Below are 21786 nucleotides of genomic sequence, written 5' to 3'. Positions count from 1 at the left end.
AATATGGGCCCTCACGTGGTAATTTAACAACTTCTGAATTAAAGCTCAGTAAAACTTTTTTTAACAGAGGAAGAATAAAATAAGTGGAGCCTCCACATTCTTATTTCTCAGTAGCCTGGCCAAAACTCAGCTTTCTGATAAGACCCCGGCTGGGTCAGCTGTAGTTTTAGGTTTAAAAGGAGCTGGGATAATTCTCCCTAATCTCTTTGTGGCTCTGGTGACAACACGTTCTGAACTTTTTCACAAAGAAGCACCTAATCAAACATGTTGGCCCTGTTTCAAAGAACACAATGTTTTCTGTCCTTTGAGATGGAAGATTTATTTTATCTTGGTCAATATTTGCCTCTGGAGTCAATGACCCTTCTTTTTCACCTCAGTCTAAAAGTGAGGAGCCAGTTGTGAATTCAGGGCATTTCTCGACTTGTGCCCTGCAGAACACCCAACCTTTTCAAGGCTTTAACTTGGAGGTTTACCACCACCACACTGATCCCAAGAGGAATCAAATGTGCTGCTGGGGCAGGAGCAGATTCATCCCATCTAATGACGAGCCCAATTGTGAACCTGTACTTTGGCACTAGGAATCCACTTAACTTGTTCCATAAAGAAACCGCTCAGTCATGATAAAGTAGGCTACATTTTGAACTATTTTATGATGATTACAGAAGTGTGGCAGCCAAACAGGGGAAAGTTCACATTCTCTTCCACTGGACTGATGGGCTGTGAGGGTCACAGCCACTTTTCAACAAGCCTTGCTTGGTAGAAAATGTTTTAGAGGATAGAATTCCCTCCCTAAAAGCCATCATCTTATAGATCATGGGTTGTTGTACTTTTTCACCTGAGAGCAGGATTTGGCTATGCACTGAGCAGTAACGGCTCAGTCTTGAGTACAACACTGCTTACTGCACTGTGATTTTGTAAAAGGAAATGTGTAACCTCTGCAAAGAGATGAAACTGTGAAAAACCTCCTAAGTGCTCAATATTACCTTTTGAATACATGCACAGTACTAGTTACTGTCACACTTGCTAGATTTGTGTTTTTTTCCGCTACCTCTCCCACAGCCCTGGCCATACACTGCTACAATAAACTGCTAGGAGGCTCTCAAGACTTCTTAACAATTTGGCAGTCAGATTCCTCTCTCTAAAAGGCTTTTTTAAATTGAATTAATTAAATGGCACACCTTTCTTAGAGATCATAAATTATATTGCTGTGTTTTATATTTGCGATGGTACCAGTGACAGAATTACTGTGTTGTGTCCACAGATTCTATTGTCATAGCCTTTTGGGTTGGGCTTGCTGCGTTTGTGACCTTTCTTTTCCTTATTTTACTGTATATGTCCCGCTCTGGAGCAACTCCAGTAAAGTAAGTACAACCAGAGATAAAGTAAGTACGGATCAGTGTGATTAAATATTCTGCATGAAACATTCATTCACTGCTTCAAGTGATCCAGCAATTACATACAACATTTATAAATGCACACAGAGATGACACTTTTTAATGTTATTTTTTGGTTTGAGTGTCTCTCAACCCACTGCTATTCACCGTTTTTATTAATCACCTGGATAAAAATAAATCCATAAGTGATGAGGTTTGCAGATGATGGAAAGATGGGGGAGCAGTAAACCACGAGGATGGGCAGAGCGGTCTGGGCTGCTTGGGATGTTGGCAAACTACACACATTTTACTTATGCCAGCTGTCCTGGTTGCATACTATGGAAGTAAGAGGGTCTGTTTTATGCACAGGATAGGAAAGTGCCTCTTGTAAATCACCCCTGAGAAGGAAGTAGGAATCAGGGTGGTAAAGCAAGTAAACATGAGCTCCCAAAGCAATTCTGTATGATGTAAGCAAATTAAGGGAAAATTTATTCCTGAGATCAGGAAAATGATATGTGTGCTGTTGCTTAGATCATCCCAAGAATGTTGTACTTATGTTAGAATGCACTTTTTAAAATTCTTTTTAAAGAAATGGGGAAAAATCAGGAAAAAAACCTGATTTGAGTTCCAGAAACACATCCTACAGTGAGAGAAATAAACTCACATCAATTAGTTTCTCCAGGAGCAGTGGCTCAAAGATGCTCCTTGTGAACGGTCTGCATCTTTATAGCACCAATGTCCAATTCCCACAATAACAACTATCAAATGGAAGCGTACCATGCTAAAATGCAATGGCTTGGAGCTGATGCTACTCAAACTCAGATGTACCACATATTTAATGTGAGGGTAATGATTCACTGCAACAATTTAGAGTAGACTATTAAATGGTTTGTGATGAATTCTTTTTTTTTTACTTAATGACTGAACATCTGAAAAAAGTGCATTTGTATTCATCCAAAAATTCCTGTGAGGTGCCTATGGTCTGTCACTCTCTGGCATGTTACACAGAAGGTTAGGCTTCTTTTTTTTGCCTAAGGTACATGAATGACTCAGTCCCTAAACACTGTTAAGTTCTTGTAGTGCAAATTATCTCTGTGATGTTATTGATCTGTAACTGGCTGAAGATTTGGGCAAATTTTCCTTTCTGTTGTTGTTGGTTTTGTTTTGCAAATCCTGGCAGGAGTGTGACAATACCTTCCTTCCCAGAGATGGCCCATATCTGAACTTCTGTCCTTATCTGTCTCTACAAAAAGAGATCCCAGAGCCCCCGTGTTCCTGTTATCCAGACTGTTTTTACAGCTGGGCTTGACAAAACAGGGACATCTCCTCCACTGGCAGACAGGTTGAATAGCTTATCTCTTCTAGTAGAGTGTTTCCACCTGAAACCTCCATGACCAAAAAGAGAGGCTGCATAAATACCTCATAGTGACGGGCATGTCCCCGGCCTTCTAAAAGATTATAGTCCCCTGTCCTGTGGAGGCAGATGTTGAACGAGAATGTAGTTGTAACACTGCCTGTGATTTTGAACTCTGTCTAAGGACAGGTTTCTGTTTGCAGCATTCTACATTGGGTTTACTTTGTTTGCTGCTAGGTTTTTTTTTTCTGGCAAACACATTTTATGCAAACAAGTATGCATTTGCCCACTGCTCCTCCTAATCTGATCAGGACACAGAAAATTCAGCTCAGCAGATTAGGCAGAGGTTCAAGATTAGGTCACAGACAAGCAGAAGGAAATGGGTATATTATGGCAGTAAAAAGGAGTGCTAATATTCTAGTTTATTGGCACCCTAAGGCCTCTGGTATGCTCACAAAAGGTAACAAAAACAATAAAAAAGGCAACTTGCCCAAGTAAACCACAAAGCAGGAGGCAAGCTAACAATACAAGAAATGCATGGAAATGGGCATAAAATTACAGGGTAACAGTCATGTTCCCACTGATATACTGTTCCTAAAAAGACTGGCAGGAGAAATCTGTATATATGAAAATATCAGAGAGTTCCGAAGACTTAAACAAAAGGATTAATTTTAAATTTACTTTTTTTTACTTTTGTGTCATGTTACTGAGTGAAACGCTTGGCTTAAAAATATCTGTATTTATCCCTAATATATTCAGTTTTTTCCCACTGAAAAAGCTGTTGTGAACAAGGTAAGTCTAGGACTGTTCTGTGAGAAGCCCAGAAATCAGTAATGAGAAGCAGCATTGGATGAGATTTGCTTAGGCACTGAAATCATCCTGTCTTACCATTTTCCTAAGCTTGAAACATGCTATGAGAAAACAATTTTAGGACTGGAGAGACTATCCAACACCCCAAACAAACCTTTCCCTTTTTGACTGAGTTCCATCTGAGTTTTTAACTCCCTCTCCAATTACACTTCTCCCAATTCCAGCAGTAAAACTAGGTGGGGTGCCCGAAATAAGTTCTTCCTGTTAACTTCCACTGTCCTCCCCTGTCATCTTCTTTTTATGTCATCCATTCAATACCCTTGACATGAGGATCATCTAATTTCTGGATTGAAATCTCCTGTCTCTTTTCCCTTGAAAATTCTGATGCATTCACTCAACAAATGCACATATACGTCACCAGTCAAGGCTGGAGAACTTTTACCTTCGCTGTTTCTGTGCTCATCCATCTCCCTCTGTCGAGCCTAGGGGTGTATAGGGCAGCATGTACTGTTCCAGCTTGCTCAACCACCTGGTGAAACAAGCCTGCTTCCAAGCTGGGCAGTTCATAGGAGCGCGGCTTCTTGCTTGGCGGTCGAGCAACCCCCCCACCACCATGTGGCAGCTGTCTTCATTGTCAGCTGGATCTCAGTGGGGGCCCTGAAGGTCACATTTTGGCCTTGTGTAACACGCAGTGATTGTATCTCTTCCACCACTGTGTACACCAAGGTCTTACTACAGCCCTAAAGGTCTTACTAAGGCCCTAAAGCAAGGGCATGCCATGCACCACAGTACAGTCTGCTGATTTTTACCTGCATACCTGCATGAAAAAGATGTCGGTGTCAAAGTATTTTCTGAAAGGCTTAGGCAACAACTAGATCTCCTTGTGCCACAGCACAATCCTGCCACAGGCACTGAGAAGTCCTGGGCCTGAATCCACGATCTGACTGCACCACACTCTTCTCTGCAATACAAAGTACTTTGGTGCCAAGTCAGATGAGTGAATGTGGGAGAGGGGGGAGGGTTGATGCTTGCAAGAGAGCTGCAGCAAGGAATCCACGACCTAGTCCCTTTTGTCACCATTACACTGTCCCTACAGAAATAAATAAAGAAAAAAGGCTTGAGGCATTGGACCAATTATTTCAAACCCGTTAGCACGCCAGGGCAGTAGATTACCACACTGCTATAGTCACCAGCCAGTATTAAAATTTCATCCGCTGTGGTTCTTACCATCCAAAATGATACAGAAAAGTCAGCTGAGACTGGAACTTCATGTGGTGGAAGCAGGGGCCGAGCATGTGCCTTCCCAGACCTTTCAAGAGCACACCTTGGTTTCCCATGCATTTCACTGGAGGCTGTGCATTCCTGACAGCCATGACTGAGACCGCTGTGGACATCCAAAATCTTCCAGCTATCACTTTCCTCCCAGACAGTGTAATGTAGAAAAAAAAAGGGAGGTACTCCAAGAGCAGGAAGATCTGCATGTCTCATCCCTTATCCACACGTTTTGCAGTTATAGCAGCCTCAGAGAGGCTCAATTAAGTGGCTCTGGTCTTCTTGACAGCATAAACCTTGCTGGTTTCAGACAGATTTCTTGCAGTAAGAGACCTGATTCAGTGTTTAGACATTTTTTCTCCTGACTACCACCAACTTTTACCCAACATTTCTGGGGCATATGGTAACATGGTCTGAGAATACCACTTGCCAAACATAATTGTGTGAGTTGGCTTGAAAACACTTGTCCTGCAGCCAGCTTTCTTCTCAGTTTGCAGGTGAGAGTTTCCTCCATGGACAGACAGATAACCACTGATTTGGTGGACAGACTGTACAATGTCCATGTGGTCTTTCAATTTTTTGCTCCATCCAGATCAGTTGCAACAGCTGCTTTATTCCTGGAACTGGGAAGCTAACTTGGATATTCGACAGCTCGGGGATTTTCGTTCCTATGACAGGAAAAAAACTTCAGCAATATCCTAGATTTCACAGGAGGGCTGAGAGTTTTCAGAGGGTTGTTTTGGTTTTTTTTAGCTGACCTTCAAGACTGTAATATTCATTAGTAAACAATATAACCACCATATATTACAATAACAAAAAATACCTATTCCTGTACATGGAGGCAGTGAATCTGACACTCAAGGCACCATATGCCTTCAGATGACAGTAAGACGTGTCATAGCTCTACCTGGGCATGCTACCTTGTTTTTGGGGAGGAGAAGCCCTTTTTAATTCTATAATAAGAGAATCCTGATAAGAGGTACTTCTCTAAGCAGACCATGCTCCTGTTCTCTGCAGCCTTCTCTTTTTTCACAGTGAGCTGTTTCCTGGAATCAAGGTAACTTCTCTCTCTGTAAACTGACTTAAGATACAGTCAACTGCAATCTCTACCTACAGTCTCTCACTAGTGGTAATCACGTATTCTCACACCCAGCTATCTTGAAATTTGTAGACAGGATTGGTGAAGAGCTCCGAAATAACCCAGTTTCTCAGTGGTATTTAAATTTCATGGTCAGGATGCTCACAGCACCAGTATTTGAGGTCTACATGACTGGTCTGCAGAGATTACAGCATCATTCCTTGTGTCAGAAGAAGCAGAGACAGCCAAGTCTTTACAGCTGGCTTCCCATATACAGTGTTCCTGGGGGTCCATCCCAATTTCTCCCCAATACAGTTTCTGAATTTAATCTGTAAGAGTAGGTAACAAATCTTGCTATTCTCAAGCCCCAGGTTTCAAGGGATAAAGCTGTCTTTCACACTTCCATCATTAGGAGAACTTTCTCCTTTCATGTTGACAGAACCAGCCCACTTTCCTGTGAGCAGCCATCAGACCCAGAGGAGCAGAGGCTGTAAAAATGGTTTAGCTATGAACTGTCAAAGCCTGTTAGATTACTTCAGTCACTAGAGCACAAATTACAGTGTCTTCACAGGGAAGTGTTCTCACTCCTGTCATCTATAGAAATATGCTCCATGCCTTTTAGCAGGTGTTGTGCTACAGGAGAGAGGCCTAGCATTGATAGCACACTTGATAGAGTGGCACTGAGGTTGTTCAGAGATAACTGATCTCCAAAAAGAGCAGGCTGGGGTTTTGTTCCCATGCACTGAGACACTGCAGTTGAGGGGACACCATTTGCTACATATGAGTGAGGTCAGAACATGCCCTCAGTGGCTGCTCCTCAGACACCCACCAAATCTGGTGCCACCAGGCATGCATCCATCCCCATGGGCCGTGCGGTGGAGTGCACTGCTGAGGTCCTGGGAAGCAGGCTGGCTGTCTTAGCCTTAAGGGGTTCTCCTTTGCTTTCTGATGTTCTTCCTAGTTCTTGTCCTTTCTGCTACAAACTGAAATGATGGGCCTTTTTGTTTTCAAATTGTTAAATGGCTTTAAAGGATGCAAAATGGTTTCCATCATATAGTGACCAGACAGACATTTGCTAGTGACAATTTAAAGAGTAAAATTACTCTTGAGCCATGCATTCAAATAATGTCCTATGAACAACCATATTATCAGTCCTGAGACTGACATCAGCTCCCTCTCAAGGGACATAAACCACACCACAGACAGCCCATGCACTGGAAGAGATTTGAGAGTGCTGCCCACTGAGAGCAGGGATGCAGGCCCCCAAAGTCTCTGCCTGTGTGCTACACCCCTGCAGAGGAGAACAAGATCTTGTATTTATTAAGTGGGTCGGTATTTCTCATTTCTCTCCCTAGTTAAATCAAAATGCCTTAGCATTGCATCTTAGCTCAACTGATAAACTTCTTCAATAAACTTCGGGCTAAACATGTATTTGCATTAAAAAAATATTGTAGTTGTTCATTAATGAAGAATGCCAAAAAGTGATCACTGTGGCTAGAGTGTTATAAATATATTACATTTTGGAATCATAGTACCTCCTGCTCCAGGCTTTCAAAGATCATGTCTGTCCCTAAAAATCCATAAATACAAAATTTTAGCTCTACTTTTTTTTTCTGAATATCTCAAGCCTTTCTGTGTGCCACAATTCACTGCCTTTGCAAAAATGGTTTATGAAAAATCTGCAGTTCTCAATGAAAAACATTATTGCCAGGGTTGAGGCTTTAAATTTAATATATTAATATTGTTTGAATAGGTCCATCTTAACTAGCTGCCCCGTCTGTGCTATATGACTGCTCCTCCTTGTGTCGCTGTATCTGTGTCTGCATCTTTCATTCAGAGTGACCTTACATTTACCTCCAGGTCTCTGATGAAAATGCTGACCAGGACTGGGTGGCTATGGAGCCCTGCACAGTCGGAGATCATTCTCCAGTTACTCTTTGAGAAGCCTAGTTCATATAACACCTGTTTAATGGGGTTTGTGTATAGTTCCTTTTTCAAGAAAGCAGTGTGGAATATTAAGTGAAACGCCTTACTGCTGTTTAAAGAGCTGCATGGATGCAGCAACCTTTATCCTTCAAGTTGTGTTCCTCTCAAAAAATGACATCAGACATTTTCACCATATCTGGCTTTCTATAAAACCACGCTCTCTGGTGTTAGTATTCCTGTCCTTTGAAATGCCTTTTCACGTGTATCTTATCTTAGCTTTAATTCCATGATTTTGCCCGGGGCTGAGGTCAGTTGCGCTGCCTTATGGTGACCTGGCTTGACCAGCTCGCTCTCTTTGGGTACTGGCACACCAGGGCCCTTCCAGCCTCCTCCAGCCTCCCTGCTGTTCCAGGGATGGTTAACCATTAACAGCAGCCGGCCAGGGCTCTCCTCAGACAGTCTCTGGGATGCAAGTTCTCCAGCTGATTTTAAAATACAGATAGCTGGCTGATGATATTCAGCTGCTTAATGGGCTGGAACGAAAACATCCTGTTTTGGTAAGAGTGTTTTCATCTTGCTGCTGTGAAACAGAGAGAAGAGAGATCTCTGGAATATGCCTGCCTCCTAGCAAAGAACACCCAAAATCTGCCTGCTTGTGGTGGGCCTGTTGCTGAGCCTTCTGGGTTTTGTTTCAGTTTTTTGAATTAACATAAGCAAGATCCCTGCTGCATTCGTCTTGTCAGGCACAGATATTTTAAGCTTTCTTTAGCAATTGATCAATATAAATGTGAAGTTATAACGTTTATCTTTCCTTTTCTCCAAAGTGTTAAAAAATATTTTCCTTTTAATCCCATGGACTTTACCTTGGTTTTTAGATTTTGGTTGTCATCTTTGTCTAGCCACTGAAACAAATGTGGCTTTTAAGTCAAAGATGTCTTCTTTCTTGCCTACAAAGCCATGGCTCCAGGACATTAATAAGACTTTTCAAAATTTTCCTTTTTAATTTTCACTTTTGAGTAACATTTTTCTTCCCAGTGTAGTTTTCCTCCCCACCTTTGAAGCCCTAAGGATAGAGTAGTAGTGGGGATTTTGTGTTCACCCGTACCGAATGGAACTTGCAGCATCTAGGCCAGGACTCAGCTGCTATTTATTTTTCAAGGGTGAAGTTTGGGAAGCTGCTGGGAGGAGGGCTCAGAGAGGATCAGGCAGGGTGCTCTCTACTGTTCCACTCCACCCCGCCACTAACATGTTTTTCCAGCAGAACCACACATCTTTGTATTATTATTTGCACACCAGGCATTTCCTGTTTCCCCACTTCTACCCACTCTTTTTAAGTCTGTCCTATTTTCTTGCTCAGATCCCCACCAGCCCTTTTAGAGTTTTGTCTTGCCTTTTCCCAACCCCAGTATGAGGGGATCTGTCCCAGATATCACACACGGCTCTTGTTCTTGCCCCCAGTGAAGTGGCTGTGTCCATGTCCAGCCATTCAGAGTCACACAAACCTCTCACCCCACTTCTCTTTCCCAGGAGCAGCCATGACAGTTCCCCTTCACTCTCACTACAGAGCAAGTCATAGCCAAGTTTCCAGTTTCCTCTTTAAAAATCCAGCTAAAGAAACGTGCTAAAGGGCTGTTCTGAAGGTCCCAACTTGAGGGGGGAAAGGGGGAGTCACGAAATATCACCCACAGCTCACCCTTTTGCTGTTGGTCACACTCCATTCCCAGGTAAGGGCATGATTCTCATAGTGGATAAAGAGGGATCCCGCTCCAAAACATCTCTCATGCTGGATGTGCTATAAGAACCATCTTCTGTTTTTTTAGAAACTTTGATTATGTATTTCCTTATGAAACTGCTGCTATTTGCCTTATGGATGTCCCTCATAACAATACATTTGTTTTTTCTGTCCACACATTACAGACAAGTGATTGTAAGCAGCCAGGCAGAAGACAGCAGCTCCAGCAGTGAAGAGCCTCACTGCAGACATCTCAGTAGCCCTTACTCAGATGCGGTTACTCCTCAGACACCCACCTTCCTTTCAAATGAAGCTGGCATTGATGGAAGGGCCTGAGCCTGAGCTAGATTGGAAGGGGTTACACAAACGCAGCAGTGCAGTCCTCCCGACTGCAGGGAGAAGCTCAGTGCTGTGACTGCCCATTAAACACTGATACCACAAACCTGAATTGGTTCAGGAGAAGAAGAAAAAGGAGAATGTCTTTCAGCAAAGGCCAAACTTGAGAAGTCCTGGATGCACACAAGGAAGTCCCAATAGCCATATTTGAGCCGTGTTGCTGGAGTTGCCTGATTAGAAGAGCAGTCTAGATCCTGATGGTGACGACTGCAAGATTTCTCTCTCGTGTTTAAGTAAAGATTCAGACTCAGACTCCTCTCTTAGTTACACAGTGCAAAGGCTGTGCTGCTGGCTGAGCGGTTCTCATTATGACCCATTTGGCTGGGAGCAGCTGTACCCCTCCAGCAGGTGGTGTGTACCAGTTATGCCCCGAGCCCTGTAAAGAGTTCTGCACTGCTCACCTGGATGCACACTGAGGGCAGTTATTGCCGGGGGCATCTCTGCAGCACCAGTTTTCACTGGTTGTCTTGCTGTGAAACAAAGCAGCATCCCGTGGCTCTTACTGAACAGGCAGCATAACCAATATTGTTTATGATTCATGAAAGCCACGAGTCATCTACTTCTGGCTCAGTCCTCAGGTCACACTAATTCGCTGCATCTCTGTGACACCTCCACTTGCCGATCCACTGAAAAATAAGCAACAATGTCAAGTGCAACATCAACAATAAAACTCTGCTTTTAGAAGGGTTACAGCTTGCTTCACTACCTTAAAGCTCAGCAGTTCCCTCAAGAACAGAATATGCTTTTTATTTACTTTTCCAAAAATTGTGTTATTTAAATTTTATTAAAGCACTGTTTACCTAGAATATCCTTTGAAAAGCTGATGGCAGCACTATCTCAAGTCAGTCTCTTACTGAATAAAATCATTACCTGTACCTGCTGCCCAGAAATACAGTTTTGCCAGCAATAACCAATAAATTTTTCGTCTATTTTGAAATGGTAGGTGGAAATGAAACTGCTAATACTGAACAGTCTTGAAATGGTATCTGCCAGATACCCAGGCATTAGAAAAAGAGAAATGTCTTTATCATATTTTATATCAAAGGAAAATGCTGGCAAAACCACAAAAGCAACATCACACTTCTGCATGATTTGCCTGCTTCCAGCTGGGGCTGACTTAAGAGTTTAACAGCAGCTACAGCCCTCTGTGAGGGTCACAGAAGCTTTTCAGTGAGGTGGAGAGGACAGGTTTAGCTCTGCTGGCACAGTCGGAAGGGCCACTCGCACTCCCTGTCTCTTCAGTGGCCTCTGCTCTCTCCACCTATCCTCACCCCTGGAGCTCCACCAAGCTCAGGCAGAACCAGGTGAAGGTTCATGAGAGGGTGAGGGACCCTAAGAGCTCCAGTAAGCATGAAGCTGGCACTGCAGAGTCAGGCTGAGGAAGGCGGCAAGGGCTGGAGTAGATGTAAACTGGCATAGCAAGGGCTGAGGACAACACAAAGTCCATTCAGAACTTGAGGAGAAGCTTAGAAATTCCATGTCTGCAAACAGGCAGCAAATACTCCGACAGGGAAGCACTGCCAGAGCAGCCTTACACTGCGTACAGGAATTGTGGGCTATGGTGGTACCAGAGAGTGGGTGGGTTGGGCTGTGTTAAAAAAGCCTTGAACACAAGAGACAGACCCAACCACCAGGCATGTGTTTATATTGTGGGGCTTTTTTTAATCTTCCAATTTTTAAATCTCTGAGATAAACACTTCTGCAGTTTGCATTTTGAGCAAACTGACTACTAGTGGTGTTGGGCTTGGAAACCTGTCAAGGCGTAAAGCACGTTGAGTCAGACTGAGTCATGGGCAGACGGAGAAAACAAGGAAAGGCTGCAGAAACCAAAGGCACAACATGGGCAGAGATGTATCAGAAAACCAAAGATTTCCATCGGTCAACTCAGGTGGCCACAAAAGCCTTCCCCTCCCCTCAGGCACCCTTACCTTTTGCCAGAGCTGAGGTAGTCCAACTCCTTTACTGACACCTGCTGTCCCATCACAAAGTGGGACAGCTACCTTTAACCCCACTGCAGTCACACAGGATCATCAGGAGAGGACTCGACCATCTGAACCCATTTTCCTCCCCGAGGATGCAGCAACTGCACTTGAATCATTGCTGCCCTGAACTGGAACGCCTCTCCTACAACAGAACTGCCCCGTCTGCTCCAGCATCCTCCTCCTGACTGGTGACAGACTCATGTCACCCTGTTTTTCAAGAATCTCTTCTCTACAAATGGATTCCAAGGGGATTTCTGAAATTTGTGAATACTCCCGTTTGTAACAACTGATGTTCTTTGTTAGTTGCACTTGGAACATGACTCGAAAGTACTGAACCACTGAAAAGACTTGCTTTTTCCATTAAAATTACCTGGAAATGGAAGGCATATAGTATGTATATAAACAGTAATAAATAATATGCAAAATGCAAGACTACCTTATGGCACCTAACTTGGGGGGGGGGGGGAGAGAAATGCATTTCCTTCTGTGCCGTTTCCATACATACCCATTTCAAGGTCCTTCCAGTGCTCTGCTCTCCATGGTGAGCACTTTATTTCCTTTTCCCCCAGAGTCCTCCATTAACAGAGGCTTTAACTGTGTGGTCTGCAGCATTCACGGATGGTTAAAATGCTGCACCTACCAGTGTGACCCAAATCAGCTCATTCTGCTCGTTCACAGACACAGTTGACTTCTATAAAAATGTTGCCCCAAACCACCACTCCCACCTAGGCCAAATCGTTCTGCCCAATTGCTCGTGCTATGTGAAGTCCTCTTCTGCCAGCGTGTCCGATGTCCTCTTCTGAGCACCAGCAGCCCGTCACCGAGATCCATTTCAAATCTGGAGAAGCCTCATCTGCAACCCAAAACCACACATGGTCTATACAGCAGGTACAACAAGAAGCAACGTATTTTTCAGGGCTGTTGACTTCACTGAGTTTTTATGAATTTTGAGTAAATGGCTTAAACGGGCTGTCCTGGCAAGGACACCACACCACTGGGCCCGCTGCAGAGCACTCTGGAGCTTCATCCACAGGGTTCTCATCACAAGAACAGCATCAAAGTGAGTTACTTGTATTAAATTGCAAAAACTCCTTTTTGTTAAACATGGGCCCGCATCTGGGGTAGGTTTTGCATTGCCAAATGCTCTCCACAATTTATTTTAACCAAGCTTAATTTCTTAAGATGATGACTCTCCATCTATATAATTTATTAAAATGCATTTTGGATATGCTGGCAGTAATTCACACATACAAATCATTCAACTGCTAACCATCTACAGCTTTTAAAGATACTTGACCATTATTTCTCGAACTTCATAATTATCTTTTGATTGCCACATTGCTAGAATATATCGAAGCTCGGAGGCGGTGAGAGATTAAGGCTGATTTTTAAAAGTTCCCACATGCACAGCTATATTCTCTTTATTGATAAGCACACATAAGCTATATGTCTTTTACAGGACAGGCTTAGAATTGTCAGTTCACTTGCATTATTTTCCTTTTTCTGTTTCCAAAACTACCAGTTAAAAAAAAAAAAAGAATAAAAGGAAATAAATGCATATGAACAATCCTTTCCTCCAACCTTGAGTAGTTTGGTAATAGCAGTATTGAGATACTAACAAAACATTACAAGCTAGGGAGAAAGTACTCACTGCTGAACGCTTAAGGCCATCAGAAAATCATCCTTTCAGTATGAACCCTTGGCGCGGATTCACGTGCAATTGGTCAGGATTCAGACGCACTGCTGTGGGGAAAGCACACCACCACGCGTGCCTGGCCCTAGCCACAGTCGCTGTCTCCTGGTACTGCTTTCCCCTTCTGTAGCACTGTGCACCTCATTAGCTAAAGCCCGCTGTAAGCTCGAAAGTTACCTTCCTTATTTTAGCAGTGAGAAAACTGCATTCAGAAATGTTTGCACCTGCTGTTTCCAGCAGCAGATCTCACTCAGGAATCACTTTTCCAACTGGTTGAGCTTCCACACGAGTTCTGCTCATGCAAGCACCACAGCCACACAACTTACTGGTTTAAGCAAATATGGCCAACGGGCCTGTGAAAGGCTACTGCAAAGCACGCGAGTGCACACTCAAAAACATCCTGGGCTTGCAACTTGTTGGAGACTGTGTAACATCTGAGTTGTGGCATTTGGGGTCTGTTAATTTATTAGGGGATTGAAAGGGGCTATGCTGTTACATGTTGTGGTGGGTTGACTGTGGCTGGCTGCTGGATGCCCCACCCAGTCGCTCACTTACTCCCCATCTGCAGGACACGGAGGGGAAATGGGATGAAAAAGCTCATAGGACAGGATTAAGATAGGGAGGTTGCTTACCAGTTACCCCCATGGGCAAAACAGACTCACCTTGGGGAAAGTTAATTTAATTTATAGCCAATTAAAATGAGATCTGCATAGGAAAATAATGTTTCTGCATCACTGGCCTTAGTTTGGTTGAACGGTCTTACCTAATTTCTTGAATTCTCTCAAGAAAATCATACTGTAAACCACTGTTAGATGTGCTCAGTCCCTCGAGACAACTGTGTCATGAGTGTTTTGTTTTCCTGTTAGATGAGATGGCAGGACATCTTTCATCTAGGATCTCCTTTCTTTTCATTTTGCCTACTTTCTTTTAATGAAGTAAAACATGTTTTTTCCATTACAAAGAAAGTTTCCTGATGAGACACCCTGGAGATTTTGTATGACACAAAATTTAGCCTCTAGTGGGCTCACAGCTTTTTCAATAAATATTTTATATTTTTAAATGGAATCTTGTTATAGATATTACGGCTTCTTTATGGCAAGAATATTTATATGTAGAAGCAAGCCTCATTATTTGCATTTCACACTTTTTTATTTAAAAAAAAGAACATTACATAAACATCACAAGAAGTGTGAATTCCTGATTTTTTCCCAGTACAAAATTTGTACAAAGTACCTAGGCACCGCACATATTCATGAGTCAAAGCCTGTTTTACATTTCAAAGGCTCAAGCCCAGGCTCTGCATGTTTGCATATCTGGAGTGGTGTGTTCAACTGCCCTCGAGGCCACATTCAAGAAAAATTTATCGGATTTCAGAGAGAATTTCCAATAAAAACATCTATAATCGATGAGCAGCAAGTCTTCTGGGTTTTAGTTCCACTCTCATCTTTTCAAGAGTGGAGAGAAGATGTGCCTTTGTTGCAAGTCCCAGCAGTGGTGAAGATCAGGGCTTTTGTAATTAAAAAAACCCAAACAACCACAAAACCAAAATCCAGAAAGGAGACTAAAACCAGACCAGCTTCGACATAAATGCTTTCAAAAGCAATTTAATTTAAAAACCAGAAGAATACCTGACCCTCATTATTTCGGTGTTCAGTCTTCTGTTCGTACGAGTTTTGGTATCATATATCATGAAAGAAACTGGGTTCTTCAAGAAATAGTACATCATTGTGCCTAAACCTCTGCCTACTCCTTCTTTGCACTTATACCACATTGTGGTGAAGTTGTGCAATCTTTTTTCCCCATCTTATAATGGGGAGAGGATGGATTTTAACTACATGGGGACTGAAATACAGCCCAGAGGAAATGCACTAATCACTCTTTTTTTGGTTCTTCATAAAGTTAAAAATGCCTTTAATAAAAATGATATAAATAACATTCAGTGTCCCATACTGCTCAAGAAAAGGGAAATTATGGCTTTAATGTTCCACTAAGAGAAGATGAATACAATTTCCCCCCTCTGAGTTTGCACACAGTAATAAAATATTGATCTTTATGACAAAACAAGTTAGATTTGTATGGAGAACAGTTCAGGAGGGTTTCATGGCTCACAGCAACGATGGCAGAGCATATAACATTAAAGATTAAGTGTCAGCACACTGAATTAATGCCCCAGTGTAGCCACGTAAAGGGTTTTGCAAAGAGGCATAATAGTTTCTTCTCCTTGTTTATGAGTTTCCAAGTCATCATCGCTTAATTTATCATCTGTACCACTGCAGATCAATTTGACATGGGTCATTAACATATCTGGCTCCTGTGCTCCAAGCCATATGTCCCCAATGTAAACAGAAGTCAGGAATACACGAGCAGCTGTGGAAGAAACATTGGAGAAAAATTAGAAGATATATTCTACTATTTCCACATAGCAATACAAACCCAAACCATTTTACCTCCAGACTCACTTTTTAAAACAGTTTCCTAACTCTTTTTCCTAGATGAAAAATTTTTAGGGTGTTTACTCATATAAAGCCAATGATCCTCCCCACACAGGCAGAAGAAACCAGTTCCTTGTTAGCACAACCTTCTGACATCTTTAAATAAAAAGGTCTGAAATCTGCCCTGTGGCTTTTGCTGTCAAATGATAGCACTGAACAGTATGTGGACCAGAACCCATATCCATACGGACTCATTTGTTACAGAGGATTTTTCCCTTAGGGTTATAATTTTTTATACCTCACTGAAGTCCATTTTAATCCCAAAAAGGAAAGTTTCTTTGAGAGACTGTGACTGTTGCACTATCAGAGCCCCCTAAGGCATGACCCCATTCTGTGCTGCCAACCTCTGCACCCATACCACCAAAGACACAGCTTTCACTTTGTGGTGAGCACCAACAGGCAGGCAAACTTCAGGCTGCTTTGATGAATTAAAAATCAGAAGAAACTACCTATTTTCTACCATTTGCACCTTGTAACATGAGTGAAAAGAGGAGTTACCTTTCTCGGTCGCATCCTCTTCCGTCACGGCTGACAGGCACAATCTTTTCACAAGTTCATGAACGCTGCTGTTGGCCAGGCCCTGAGTGTCCATGAGGCGCAGCATGACCAAGCTGAACAAGCAGAGCTCTTTAAGGAGCGCATCCGTGCCCCTGCCGGCCTCCCACAGCCGCATGTAGACCTTGAAGATGTTGTTCCTCGATGTCTCGTCCCGCAGCATCTCCTGCACTGCCACCGGGTGCGGCAAGATGCAATTCTGCAGCCACCGCAGGGTTAACGAAGCGTTTTGTGTATTAAGGCTGTGCTCAACCATGGACTTTAGGAGCCATTTAGTTACTATGGACGTGGAGGCACAGGTAAGACTGACAGCTTCATCTGCAAGGGCAGCAGATGTGAGCGGCTCCCCTAGATGTTTGGTAGGCGGCGCTGGGAAAACGGGCTCCCAGTGGGCAAATATGGCAGTCAGATGTTCTCTGCACTTCTGCAGCTCGGAGGCTTTCAGGTCTGCAGCCATGTCGTCTTCTCTCTCCATCTCCTGCTTTTTCCGACTGTGGTGATACGCATGAGATGAGGCTTGAGATCTGTTCTTTTCTTTAATATTTTCTGTAAGAAGAAAACCACCACCAAAACAAACATCAGATACTCCAAGGGGTTTCTAAGTGCAAAATGATGCCAGACAGACGGTATCACGCGTTGTTTCAGTTGCTAAAAGGATAAGCACCGGCCTCATTTAGCAGCCTAATTGGGCCTATGCAACTCAAAGCAAATGGGCTGCAGGCAGCTCCCAGTGACTCACCCAACTTTGAGGGGAGCAGTAATGCCACCCAGGCCCTGGCCCACAGCCCAGCCAGGCCAAGGCAGCATTTCAGAGACCCAGAACGTGCTGTTTTTGCCAGTAATGCCACAACATTTACGCCACCTCACAAGAAATGCTCAAGCCGCTACTGTCTGGGGTAGCGATGCTGCCTGTTGTAAGGAGAGCAGCCAAGCTCCCCAGCAGCAGCAGCACTTTCCCACCACCACCACCCCACAGAGAGCATTTTGCAGCAGTTTGCTTTCAAGGAGTCATTGAGAAAATCATCAGAAATTTCAATTACGTTGCACTCTGCAAATTAAAATGAACTAAGTGCATTTCAGCATTTTTTTCCCCAGGAGCTGTAGGGGGTGGGGACAACTCTCGAAATGTAACCTCAGAAATAGAATTTCAGATAAGGACCCATTTTTATAACTGCTTTAGAAGCTCCTGAGGCTTGGAGCAACTGAGTTTTTTAAAATCACACATATATGTAGGTTACAGATGTCACTATCATAACTCTAAAAATCCTCAGAAAGACACTAAAAGGGCATGAAAAATTTTAGAAAAACAAAAGCTTTTCTAGTATCCCTTAAATACTTTAAATAGTTTAATTGACACAGAACATTTAAAGAAACCTATAGAAGTTTTAATGTGCACCAAGAGCAGTTGTTGCCTTTGCAGGAAACCAGCGTTGTTTAACACCTCCCATTACGAAGCTCCCTGTACATTTTAATCACAGATACCATGACAGAAGTCATACAAGTCCAAATGTATTTTTGCTTTCTGCCAACACTGATGACAATAGGAAAAATTAACTATTTCATTTTCATTTACTTTACTGTTAGCCTTTACTCATATTTCATTTTCAGATCCCCCACCCACACTCAGAGTGATTCAAATCTTTGAGCACAAAGCCTCCAGGCATTGTTCTTTTTTTTACAATTTCATTTACAAATACACTTTTTCTAAGCCCAACACTGGATCTGCAACTAAGTTTCATTTTAAAGCTCTTTCCTGTTTAAAGCTGTGTTTCTTGAAAGCTTCCAGAATTGTGTTTCAAGTTAGAAATTACTACAACAAAGACCTGAAAAGTGGCTTTCCCTTTCCATTCCTTCTCCCCCAAGCTCTATCATTGTCCAAAAAAAGTTATGAATACTATGAAGTTTGCGTCACTTGTATGCTGAGCTTGTAACAGCCTCCACAATGTTACTTCTCCGAAACATCTGAGTACCTACTGAGCAATTCTTTGACTTGGTATTTCTGAGCGAGGGTCTGCACATCCTCCTGCAGCTGCAGGTCCTTCTCGACCACGCTCCACTTCTGCAGCAGCAGGAGGACCTCTTTGCTGGAGAGGACGCTGTCATTCACCGTGAACCGGCTCATTTCTTTGAAGGCCTCAACAACTACGGCTCGATACTCCAGCACAGAACTGAGGGTGCCGAAAAACTGAGGCAGTCTGGTCAGATCTAAATTAGTCCTATGAAAAGAAAACAGAAGTGCCATGTATTTTTCTGCATGTTAATTAATAAAAGAAGCACACGTTGTTTTTTCTCCTTACAGTCTCTTCCTACAGTTTCCTCCTGCAGTCTTCTGGACATATACTTTTGTTTCTCAGGATGTCAGTAATAAGTAGCTTCATTCCCACTGAATCCCCAGCGCTTTGCTCCATTAGGGTTTGGCAGAACAGACCGTAAGACATAGTCTTTGCCCTCCTGACTGTGAATAGCAAAGGCAGATGGCACAGAAGGAAAACGCCAGAGTTCTGGAGCTTTACCTACGCTTCTTCATTCTGCAGGAATTTACAAAATTTTGAGGAAAAATACACAGCTTCTCCAGGCTGTGCCAATACTTGTCTGCAGGGACAGCTACAGGTGCTACTATGAACCTAAACAGAACTGGTTACCCATTTGCTTTCTACTATCCCCACGGCAGCTGCTGTGCTTGGACGGGTTAGGTGCTCTGGATCTGGACTGACCCCTTCTGAACACGGCTGTGTGGAACCGTGCATGGTTTCTCCTTGTACAATTTGCACGTGTGGTGCAGGCACAGGAAGTCTAAACCTTCACAGAGCATGGAAGATCCTTGCAGAAAACAGCATTGCTGACTGCAGGCTAAAACTTGGTAGCTTAAAAACGGCCAGTAATTAAGGATGAAGAACTTGACTGTGCATCGGCTGTTCTTTTACTCCCCATGTATTTAAACAGCTAAACCTTCCTGCCAAAGAAATCTCACCAAAATTCACAACTCAACATTCAAACTGAAGGGGAAAAAATCCACTAAACTACTAGAAATCAAAAAATTCTTTCAGTCTTAATAAATTTCAAACTGCACAGAGGATAAGATGCAAATAGATTAAAAAAAATAAAATACTTACCGAATGTGTTTGATCAATGTGGTCAAAACATAGAGAAATTCATTGACAAGCTGAATAGGAAGAAACTTCCTGTTCTCCTGGGATTGATTCTTGCTTTCTCTCTTGCCTCCTAAATTTGTTAGCCACAGGGTATGGAGTAAGGAAATAATTTTATTTAACACCTTGTTTTCCAGAAACCTGAAAAACAAAAAAAAGAAGCAAACACCCACTTGGAAGGCCATTTCTAACCAGGAACTGATCCATCTCCTGGAGGGAGCCATATCCTAGTGCACTTTTGGAGCTGTGAATGGCAAAAGGTGCCTCTCAGCCAGGATCCAGTCAGGACATGAGAGTGCACCCTCTTGAAGCTCCTGGGGAGACACAACGGTGCATCACGGCCCCTGCATGAGACTGTGATTTCTGAGTTGTATCTTTCATTACGCAGCTCTGCCAAGCATCCCATTACACTGCAACCATTGCCACCATTTCTTTAGAGAAGTTACTGTTCAAAACAGCTCGGGTCCTTATCTTCCTAAGACCTTTAAGTAGTAAGAGCAATGCTTACAGCACAATATCAGGAGATATATTTACTCTGTTATTCTTATTGGGAAAGCAATCTTATTTTTATACAGAGGATGCAAGAATACTTCTCAGAAGTACAATCACAAAAGTATTGGGTGTCTGAGGCCAAATCCAGGCTTTTTCACTTGCAAATGTACCAAATGGTACCAAAGAGAGGTGCACAACAGGGGAGCAATATTGGGAACCTGTTCAGGCCACCTGTTCTGCACTGCAGATGATCGTGAAACCTCACTTGCACCTGACAGGGGAAGCTATGCAAAAGAGATTTTGTGTGTGTCCACGCCATGTGTGCACATATGTGAGGCAGAGGCAAGGGCAGCAGGAAGGCATGAAAGAAATGTTATAGACAGCTCAAATTCATTATGTGCCAATTACTGTGAAGGAGGTCCTATGACAGGATGTGAATTGTGGGAATTTGAAATGAAAGTCACAAACACTAAAATAAGATGCCATTCTGTTTGCTAAGTTTTTCAAGAAAGCATTATCAAAACCAATCAGCTCCTACCAAGCCCCATCATCCCTCCTACTACAACCTGAAAGCATCTTGATCTTGTTTTCAGAGACACGAGGGAACACTTCAGAGTTCTGCAAATTCTGCCAGTACGGCCCTAGGTGTCAAATGCCACAACTGCTGACAGGCCATCTCCGTATCTGTCACCCTTGTTTTCATACTCAGTGGCATAATTACTCTACTGTGGAGAGTAAATTGTTCCCATTTCACTGGCATTTCCCTAGTTACCTTTTCTCTAAGATGTGCAGTATCCAGGTTAAGAGGCTGTGATCTTGTATCAGCTCATAGGCAGCTCTGGTGACACGGGCAGCATTTTGTAATATCTCCAAAATACGACTCTGAAACAAAAGTTATGATTTGTTCTTTCACAAAATTAGAGCACAGTCAGGATCTAATAATTATCAATCTTTCAGAAGGATACAATTAGCAATCTGACTGCTATCTGATCAACTTAAACTCAAAATGTATTACCAAATGCCACACATTCTTAGCAACCTCAGGGAAGAAAATACATTCTCTTTTCAAGGCTTCATGCACACAGACGCTATGCTTAAAAGAAGTTTAAATGTGGCAACACAATTTTCTGTTTTTTTCCAGGATTTTGATACCTATTTGAGATTTAAGAGTGGATTTCTCAGGGTGGATGCTTATAAACATGAGAGCTTTCGGCATATGAATGTTCTTCCTGATAAAGCACTGTGCAGGTAACACGATGGTTAGGGAATAATCAGACCTACAAAAGCAAAGGCCCTGACTGTATGAGAAGAGCTGTGGTATGGGCAGTATTTTCCACAAAGCAGTAGAAATAAGGCTAGAGGCAGCCCACCAGCTGATGAAACCGAGTGAGGTTCAGTGATGACAGGGACCAGTTCCAATTTCAGAGGACAAGGATGTGATGCTGATATAGACACGAGTATTTTCCCCCTCCACACATGTAC

General features: G+C 42.9%; 2 protein-coding genes across 2 annotated transcripts in view; both read right to left on the bottom strand.

Annotated features, from left to right (window-relative positions):
• Positions 1-15342, bottom strand: part of MIS18A (MIS18 kinetochore protein A) — a 23750-nt gene extending 8408 nt beyond the window's left edge. The window contains exon 1 of the mRNA XM_010183218.1: positions 15285-15342. Within this exon, the coding sequence (XP_010181520.1) occupies positions 15285-15342 (58 nt within the window). The remainder of the gene's footprint in view (positions 1-15284) is intronic.
• A 435-nt stretch (positions 15343-15777) lies between these two features.
• Positions 15778-21786, bottom strand: part of URB1 (URB1 ribosome biogenesis 1 homolog (S. cerevisiae)) — a gene marked incomplete at its 5' end in the record, with an annotated part of 51776 nt that continues 45767 nt past the window's right edge. Inside the window, 5 exons of the mRNA XM_010183217.1 lie at positions 15778-15983; positions 16607-17209; positions 18638-18879; positions 19777-19953; positions 21077-21186. Coding sequence (XP_010181519.1) covers positions 15778-15983; positions 16607-17209; positions 18638-18879; positions 19777-19953; positions 21077-21186 — 1338 coding nt within the window. The remainder of the gene's footprint in view (positions 15984-16606; positions 17210-18637; positions 18880-19776; positions 19954-21076; positions 21187-21786) is intronic.

Source organism: Mesitornis unicolor, unplaced genomic scaffold (genome assembly GCF_000695765.1).
Source record: "Mesitornis unicolor isolate BGI_N332 unplaced genomic scaffold, ASM69576v1 scaffold11684, whole genome shotgun sequence".
Classification (NCBI taxonomy): domain Eukaryota; kingdom Metazoa; phylum Chordata; class Aves; order Mesitornithiformes; family Mesitornithidae; genus Mesitornis; species Mesitornis unicolor.
This window is presented reverse-complemented; position numbering and strand designations above follow the sequence as displayed.